Below are 10,041 nucleotides of genomic sequence, written 5' to 3'. Positions count from 1 at the left end.
CAAAACCTTTTAAAAAATAAAATCATTACGAATGGAAAAAATGTGTTCAATTGATTATCTTTTATGAATTTATAGGTTATCCATTTTCTTTTTGACATCAAATAAAATTGAAATTTAAGATGGTTTTATTTCTCAGGTTGGAACACGTAGTTTTTTGATATAACAAACAATTTAATGTTTGATAGTGATCATGCCAAGAGTTGGAATAATCAGCGTGTATGTATGAGGAGATGCATGAATGTGGAAGATTTGAAGATTATTTTCAAATACAGATAATTCTGGCGTTCTATTCTCTCTGCCTACCCCTGCGGGAAGCAGTATGAAGGTTAGTGAGCTAAGTTAGTTATACCACAGTTCAATTAAGTATTTTTCTAAAAAATTGTTTAAATATTCTTTGAAAAAAAGAAGCCGGGACCTACTTATTTCAATTCATTTGTATTTAAAAAATATATTAAAAAAAGAAATTGATGGTACATTGTGTATTTTTTATTGGTTTGGTATTCATTTTGTGGATGAACATGATTAAAATATAAAAACTAAATACTTGTACAATGTACAAGAAACATTTGAATTTATCGATGTAACATAAACGCGACAAGTTTCAAAAACTACAGATGTCCTTATGAGCAGGTGAAAATGCAAATCAGTTATTATAATATATTCACCAGTTGATGAGAACATCTGTGTTTTCAAAAAGTGACCTAATTCAATTTATTTATTTAATTTTCATATTTAAAAAATACAAAGTGTGTTTGTTTACTTTGAACATTCACGTACGTACAACCTTGTGAGCTTTTCATAGGTTGTGTATGTGTGTGTGTGTGTGTGTGCGTGTGTGTCTGTGAATGTTAAGTACTTGTAGTGATAGGAGGGAGGGGGTGAATTATACACCATGGGGGTGTGAATAAAAGATTTAGGCACTCAAAAAATAAATCACTTTCAAATTGAATTATTGTACAAAGAACATCCACATGGTATTTTCACTTGCTGTCTTCTTTTAAGAATTCGAGAATAAAATAAAAGTATAATTAATTCACAACATTTTGAGTGTGTCCAAATACTTATACTAAAATATAGGGTTTCCTCACTGTTTATATTTTTTCCCACGGATCTCAATTTTTTTTATATTTTCGACAAGTATTTGGACACATCAAAATGTTGTCAATTATAAAAACTGGTCAAATTATTAGCTGCATAAACAAATCAATCTTGTTTCTAGGCATTTGCCAGTATGTAAAAATAATTCGGGGCTCGGATCTTGCATACTAAATTTTATAAAAGGGTCTCGCTAAATGAAAGCTTTCTTAATCTAACACAGGTGGCAGTTGTGAACTCATATTATACATATGTCCTGTGTCCTAGGAGTTCAATTTTTTTTGTGTGTTGTTGTTTATAAAAGGTAGAATGGTGAATGTTGCACGTGTAAAGTGATCAATTGACCATCTTATGACAGATCATAAGCCCTGTAAATACCCAGAATTCCATATTCTTCTTAAGCCATGTAAAAATGCAATTGAACTCCCTTTATAAGTAATGTATATAATCCACATGAACCTTAGAGGGTTGCACTCTTTGCCTCAAGGTTTGTAATATAAATAAAAAGACAATGTATTTTAACATAAAATAGATAAAAATATTTTAAGGAGAAATATTCGTGTTTTTATTATTTACAAAAATACATAAATTTTATACTTTTTCTGTGTACCTAAGCGGTTAATTATTAAAAATAGGTATCAAGTTGTGTAGTGCGATCGAACCCAGAAACTGTGACTTAAGAGTCCGTGACACTAACCATGGGACCACAACCCGACAAATATTCTATGGGTAATTGGAATCACATGTGACTATTCAGAACGAAAGCGACATAAGTTTATGTTTTATGCCATACATTTTATCGTCGTTCGCCCCATAAAATGGTTAAATTGAAAAGCCAAACGTAAACAAAGATAAAAATAATTTACAGGCACAATAATAAATTTACATCTTACAAAATGACGGTAATATTATTATTTTTGTTACTACATACTTGGCTTATAACTCACCCAAGAATAATATTGAGGCAACTTGTTTATTCTGGAATTAAGCGGAGGTTTATGAATTTCCAGGAAAGAGTTACACAAATTACGCTACGGAGTAATAAATCTTTTAAGAGGTGAGTTTCTTATTTTTCTTTCTGTGCCACTTTTAACGAAGATCGGCGATCATCATGGCTATCTTCACTTTAGATGCTGCAGCTCGGAACAGAGATTTGGTGCTTCTGCCAAAACATTGACGTAGGTTTTTCAGCTATGATGTCCTTCGGCGTCCTTGAGTTCTTCGCCCCTCAATCTTTCCTTGTATGATTAGGTGGAGAAGACGATATTTTTCATTTCTCATGATGTGTCCGTAGTACATCAGCTTTTTCTGCTTGATGGTTGATAGTTTCTTATTATTAGCTTAAAAATTTTAATTATTGCATTTAAATACACTCCTGTTTTCATATGTTTATAAATGTTCATATGTTTATATGTATGTTTATAAACGAAATTGTAAATATTCGTTTGTCACAGGTGATTTATCTGTTATAGGTAATTGTTTTTTACAGCAATCGCAGCGCCACCTGTTTAACGTTACAGCAACATACGTATAACTAAACATTGCTCATGGCGGACAGAGTGCTTATCGACAGCTGATGTCACTTATCATGTACAATATTTTCGATTACATTGCTGTATCATAGATTTTTGTTGTTTTAATAGCTTCAAAAGAATGTGAAATTAAACATATTTGAAATGTGTGTTTTCTATTTTCATTATTTTTTAGTTAACCAGACTAAGCCACAGCAATTCGTTACCGACTACGGGTAGTTATTTTTAAAAAATGTCTAGGTTTATGGGAATAATTAATATTCTTATGAACTGTTTCACTATTCACGAGAAGTTTTCACTAAATAACAAATAACATAATTTAATGAGATTGTTCGGGCATACAAATCGAACCAGTGAATAAATAATAGTAAAAATATATTTAATAAGTTGGATGTAGTTGAAAATAGAAACAGAGAAAGACCGAAAGATAAATCTTCCTAAGATCAAATATTTAAAATATTTTTGATAGTGGTCAGGTGAAGAGTCGGAATAATCAAGGGGAGTATATGAGGAGATGCATGAATGTGGAAAAGGCGAAGAAAGTTTGCAAAGACAGTAGTGTGGCAATCTATTCTCTCTGCTTACCCCTGCCGGGAACCAGCGTGATAGTTAGTTATTTAATAATTTTGGATAGTATGCACACTATTCGCTTTATAAAGCGTTTTAAACAAAAAAAATTATCTAACTGTATAAAAAACTTTCTTTAATGTTTTTTCTTGTTTTTAAAGATTCAGACGACAATGGGAAAAGTAGTTGGACCTGAAGATAAGACAAATTTGATACGAAAATAACAGTTTAGGAGTTATCTGGAGCGAGCAAACAAGGAAGCGACCAGCATTTGTTTTACCAGAGCTCAACTGTTTTTGGTTAAAGTTTTCTTACGGAGTTTGTTCCTCGCTCTTCGTCCTAAATATTTGTTCAGCATTTCAACATGCCTTCACCAATTCAACTGCATACACTCTATAATACTTCATTTTATAATCGTAGCTCTTTTTCACAAATCCGTCTCGTTCGGGACACAGCAAACATTGCACACGCTTATCAAGATTATAAGATGCTAGTAAAACAATGTATCATTTTGAGTGTAAAGATCTTACATCAGATACCGAGGAATTAAATTATAGGAGTTTACTTTAAAAACATTACTATTAGATCCTGAGGAATTTAACTTACTAACTAACCATCACAAACTTTGTGGTATGGTAATATAACACTCTTCTTATCATTCATTGTTCTTTTTGTGTAATTCCACTTTTAAAAATTCGTTTGTCTATTATATAGAAATTAAAATATGTGTAAGTAAGTTAAAAATAGTAAGAAAGACACCATCTTTAGAAAATAAACTAAATCTTTGCTAACTCATTTCCACTATCTCCTTTTCCCCAATTCAATGGATCCGTAGCATAGTTGGGTGGACGCTCTGCTGCCAAATTGGGGTCGCGAGTTCGATTCCCGCCAATTGCAAAATGAATTCAAGAAATATTTATTTTCATATGGTCTGGGCATTTGTAGTGTATTTTTCACATCTACTTTCCCTATCCTTACTATCCTACCTGCAGACGAGCCTCTAAAATAGAAGCTTTGCGGGTTATTCCTTTGAAAAAAACTAAAACCCTGTATAGCGCCCTTGAGGTAGTGTATTACAAAATGGCGCCATATAAAGAATCCAAATTTATAATAATTTTTATCTTTCGTGCTTTTGAAATTTTAAAAAGATAAAAATATAAAAAAGTTCAATTAATTTCAATAATACGTCTAAAATTTGAATACAAAGTTTTTTGAGAAAGGAATTTAAATTTTTAGATTTTTTTTCAAATATCTTCATAATAAGAACTTTCCAGTAAAGCCGCTAGAATAAACGCACTGTCATTCTTCGTCTGTAAAAATCTTGAATACATTACTTGTAATCTCACGAATAAAATTGAAGGTCTTAGCGAGCCAAATAAGATAAAATATATTATTATTTTAACGACTTTGAATTATTCGTTTGTTTATTTGACACTCTTAAATGACTTTATCTGCATAATACGTAACACAATACTAACAAAACCTTGATAAAATATACTGTAAATTATACAAATTTGTATGCGGAAGACTGCTTGACAAAAACTGCGTCGAGTCCTTGAACACATATTTCCATCAGAGATTACCCAAATATACTGACACAAACGCATAGCTTGAATAAACGAAATAAGCACATGACGCTAACTCCTTTCGACAACGTCATATATCAAAAATAAGTAAATTTTCAGTTGTGCATGTTTTCGGAATGCCCAAAAAATGTTCTATATCCCAGCATAAGCGGGATATTTTTGACTTGATATTTACCCGCTACATGGCAGAAAGTGTTGTTTTTTGCATTTTGAAGAAAATGTATTGTTCAATAATTTTTTTAAATACACTCAATATTTTTCAAATGGAGGAAAAACCTTCAGATTTTACCATAAAAGATCTGTTGCACAGTAAAAAGTTCAATAAGCGGCTTGATATTTATTTTTAAAACATTTCATTATATTCTTAAACTTTAATAACAATCTCCTAAAAAATCAAGTTTTTTGATACATGACGTTGTTGAAAGCAGTGAGCGACATGAGTGAATTTGCGTTTCAAATATACTTTGATTTAAACGCTTCTACTACTTTCTGTGCAAGCTGAGGATCGGAAATACAAACTGTACTAGCATCCCACCTCAAAAAATCAAGGTTATCTTAACTTGTACGTTATGTGCGTGTGAAGTGTAGGATGAAACTGTTGATCGTGTACTTTTTAACTGCCCCTTACTTCCTAACCTTGAGTTTCTGCAGGACATTAGCTCGGAGGGTTTGTCCTTCCCGCTAAATGTCTAGCACCTCATATCGCTAAACTCTCCAAAAATAAATAATGCAATCATAAAGCAATTAAAAAAAATTATAAAAAACATTTGTGTAAGTATTAGTAACAATTTTTTTATGTTAATTTACAGCATAATAATAATAAAAAATATCAGTTGTTTGTGGCACGTATAACTCAATTTTGGGTGCTTTGCTAAAATAAAAAAATAAAAACGCGCCTACATACATGAGTATGTGCATGTAAAATTCGATGTCTCTGCCCTGACTAATTGACATTTTTGTTTAATTTTCGTATTCAAAATTGTAAATTTTAATTTTATGGAGTATTTTATTTTTAAATCCTTGTCGTTTTAAAAGAATTTTTAAGCAAACGTAAACTGATTTTTGAGTCTTAATTGTTAAAGAATGACTAAATTTATCTTAATTTTTTTTAACAACGAGCGCATAGTTTACATTTCAAATTAGATCGGTAATTACCGCAAACTGAAATGAAGGTTCCTCTGTAAAATTTAGGCAAAAAAAGATACTAAGAAATATTTTATTTACCAAGTAAAAACACATAAACAAATATTGGTTAGCAGCGAAATGCACTTTGTACATATTTAAGTACATTGTGATACTATTTTATTATAATCGGATTTTTTACAACTTTTTTATTATCAAAGTGCAAATTAGTGATTCTGTTATTAATCTCCAAATTAATGAAATGTCACTAATCAAACAAGTAGGAATGTAAAAAATCTTCTGTTTGTTTTACATTCTTGATCCCTCTGCTTCAAAAATATAACATAATAAAAGATATCTTATGACCACTTTCCTTGTTATCACTTTTTGAATAAACAAATAAACGTACTACTAGAAAGCTGTTTAATAAATTAATCCTAACTTAAATTGCTTTAAATTAGGATTAATTTTTAAATTAAATTAATCCTAATTATAAATATTTAAAATTGCAAATATTATATCGTGCCTAAATATACTAATTCCTACTAAATTTCTACTAATACCTTATATGTATAACTAAAACGTAAAAAAATATTAATACAAAGAAGTTGGTAGACTCAGAAAAATAGTTCAAAGCGATGTAAATTAAATGAACAGAGATACATTTTTATTTCTATTTTTACTTAATAAATACCACCATATCTTAAAATCTATTGTGACATAATATTCATCATCATTCAAACACCATGATAATTTCAATAAGAAAATGATGCGGAATGCATCGAAACACGTGTCATAATGGATTTTATGAAATGTGGTATTTGCCAAATAAAACTTAAATTAAAAATGGATAGATTTTAGATACCACAAAGTGACTGCCGAATATGGTCCGAGACTTACCTAACCCAATAAACAATATTTTAATTTTGCATGTGCACTATTTTTTAAATGGATATAACTTTCAAAAACTAGTTAAGATCGTATAAATATCTCAATAGAGACAAATTAGTTCAATTTAGATGGAAATATATAAGTATTTCTGCAATAAATATAATAATAATTAAATAAAATCAAAAAGTATGAGTCAAAATCCACGTGTATAAACATAGCTATTAGTCCTGATTACCTTTTTTTTAATCAAACCCTTATCCGCACCCCAATGGTGCATAGGGCACTGCATCATATAAACGCAGTGTTATCTTGATCGTTAACACACGAGGAAAGGTGATCAGCCCTCCGCTTCAGGTACCAGTCCAGGGTAATATTGAATAAATATTAGAATGAAAAAATCATTTAAATTTATTTTACCCCCCCTAGGAATCGAACCCGGGACCTCCAGAACGGTAGCCGAGCGTGCTGACCATTACGCTACAGAGGCGGACTCACTATTTATTAAATCAAAAGCATTATTAACTTTGTGTTAAAGTAATATAACATTCTGCTTATCATTCATCGTTCACTTTGTGTAATACCACTTTAATAAACAATAATTTATGACTACCGGTTTCGAAATAATCATTCCATCAACAGGTCATCAAAATGAAATTGTAATGGTCTGACATTTGTACAAAAATAAAAAATTGAAAGAGAGTAAGAAGACAAATTAATAACAATGGGAATATTTTTAAAAGTGGACTTGAAGTTAAATTTAGTTGGTTATTTATTCTGATTACTTAAAATTTAAACAGATGGACAGATGGGAGCACTAAAATTTGTATAGAATTTCGAAATATTAATAATATGATAGGTAGAATGGTGAATGTTGCCCTATTTATTAGTAATCATTTAAACCGGCCAATAGCAGGTCGTGAGTCCATTAAATACCCAAACTTCCATACTCCCATCTCAATAACTTATTCATCTTTTTTTGAGAAAGGAATTAACTGTGTAGGTACTATTTTTGACCTAAGAGCAATTCTTTGTTGACAATACATTATATCTTTTCATAGATCATATATGTACTGGGAAGATCCATGCGTTCATTTTTCATGTTTTTTGTTGGATACAAAAAAAAATATATTTTTAAATATGTTTTATTCAGTTGGATGGTACTACTTAGTAAGATTACATTTTATACACTCTTTGATTTTTTTCAATATTTGGCATCAACTAAAAATAATTTTTAAACATATTGTATAGTAAGTACCTATTTATTGCTATTCTTGTCTTACATGCAAATCGATTTCCATGGCTGGCTTATATTTTTTTTTGAGATATTAAGTTTATAAATACTTTTCTTTTCATATTTACAACTTAAGACTATTAATATCTACAGTTCTCGATTTCATCTTTCGGTCAAATATATTAAACTTGTTCATTTGAATCGCATAAAATGTGACAAAGATTCAAGATTGCGCTCATAATGTACTTAAAATCGCTAATCTATTACATTTTATTTACAATGACTAGATAGGTACACAACAAATTTCGTTTATTTATCCGAAAATTCACAGAAATTGCTAATTATTTATCATTTCTTATGACGTTAAAAAAACCACTTGTATTGCTTCAATTTTCAGCGCTTAGCGTCCTGAAATTTCTTAAATTTCACGCTCAATATTGCTGCGCGAATATCATTTCACTCAGTAAAAAGTTATTAACATTTGGCTCACTGTTCCCTAGCCGTTGTGTGGGATTGTTTTCTCGTAGGTCATCTTCGCTGGAACAGTAGCTCCGGCTTCATCTGCTCCAGTCGTCGGGGGGCGCGAGGGGAGAGAAGGCGGAGCGCCGCGCGGGGGCGGCCGTGCAGGGCGGGGGCGCCGGAGGACCCAACAGGGACTCTATGGAGAAGCCCTGGCCCAGCTTTCTGGAAGACATCAGCTCCGTGCGAGGCGCCGGCCGCAAGGGACGGGGCGCCAACAGAGGCGGGGGAGGCAGCCCTAGCGGCGGCAGGCAGTAAGGGAAAAGAGACAATGGAAGAGGCAACGGAGGCAGGCAATAAGCTTCGGGTCCCAGCAACGAAGCCAAAGCTCGCTGCTCCCTCAACAACATACCTCCCGCGGGCCTCTTATACCGCTTACGCCTTCTCAAAAAACTTCCGTTGTCAAACATATCCTCAGCCAACGGATCCAAAGTCCAGTAGTTTCCTTTTCCAGGGTTACCCGGCTCCCTCGGGATCTTTATAAAACAATCGTTCAGCGACAGGTTATGCCGGATGGAGTTCTGCCACGCCGGAAACTTCTCCCGATAGTACGGGAACCGCGTCATGATAAACTCGCAAATCCCGCTGAGAGTCAATTTCTTGTGCGGAGACTGCAAGATAGCCATGGTGATGAGAGCGATGTACGAGTACGGCGGCTTGATGAGCCCGGACTTGGGCTTGCTGGACGGCGACGCGTCGCTCTCGGTGGACCCGGACATGAAGACGGGAGACGCGTCGTCCACCGATAGCGGCTCCTCGTGCTTCTGGATGTACTCCAGAGACATCTGCTCCCTCTTGCGGAGGTACTCTTCCATCTCGCTGTCTTCCCTGGACGGGTAGAAGTCCGGCTCGGGCTTGCTGTCGCACAGGCGCACGTAGCGCTCCTCGGGGGCGAGGGGGCGCAGGTCGAGGGCCTGCCCCGGGCCCCCTGCGGCCCACTCCTCATAGCTCATTCACGCACTACTTCCGCACTCCTAACATGCCTCCATCCGAGACATAGAACACAATCAAATAAAATAAAAGCCACCAAATTAATACTCCAATACTCGATCAAAACAAACGACGAACGATGCCGGATAAGTTACATGAAAACTGAAAACTTTCAGTCAAATTTCGAAATTCATTTTACAGAATAAAACAAGCGTCGGAAAGCACATCACATTCGAAGAGTATCAAAAAATAAACTGGTATATATTTTATGTTACGAGATTTCTGTGATGCGAAAGTTTTTAGTTTTCAGCGATGTTTTTCACGACGCCGTTTCCGGCTGACAGTTGGCGGCGTCTCTCGGCCGAGGAGTGTAGTGGATTGAGCGGCGCTGCGGCCGCCGGACGCCAGTGGTGTAGCTCCGCCCCGGAGGCGTGCCGGGGGAGATCGATGCCTAACTTCATAACGGTCCACCGACAGACTAAACTTTGCAGCCCGGTTATTGCGCGGCTAAACGGTGGCGGGTGGTGGCGACTGCTTGCTGACTGCGATATGAGGGGTGATAAATAAT

The 10,041-nt window shown here is 34.1% G+C and overlaps 1 protein-coding gene across 1 annotated transcript; it reads right to left on the bottom strand.

Annotated features, from left to right (window-relative positions):
* Nucleotides 1-8,038: 8,038 nt before the first annotated feature.
* On the bottom strand, nucleotides 8,039-9,819 carry LOC148311762 (uncharacterized). The gene has a single exon (XM_088278437.1). The coding sequence runs from the start codon at nucleotides 9,494-9,496 to the stop codon at nucleotides 8,582-8,584; it is 915 nt and encodes a 304-aa protein (XP_088134563.1). The 5' UTR covers nucleotides 9,497-9,819; the 3' UTR covers nucleotides 8,039-8,581.
* Nucleotides 9,820-10,041: the final 222 nt, after the last annotated feature.

The sequence above is a fragment of the Brachycentrus maculatus genome, unplaced genomic scaffold (genome assembly GCF_059751285.1).
Source record: "Brachycentrus maculatus isolate JH-2025_06_01 unplaced genomic scaffold, ASM5975128v1 h1tg000057l, whole genome shotgun sequence".
Taxonomy (NCBI): Eukaryota; Metazoa; Arthropoda; class Insecta; order Trichoptera; family Brachycentridae; genus Brachycentrus; species Brachycentrus maculatus.
Note: the sequence above shows the minus strand (reverse complement) of the source record. Positions and strands in the feature narration are given on the sequence as shown.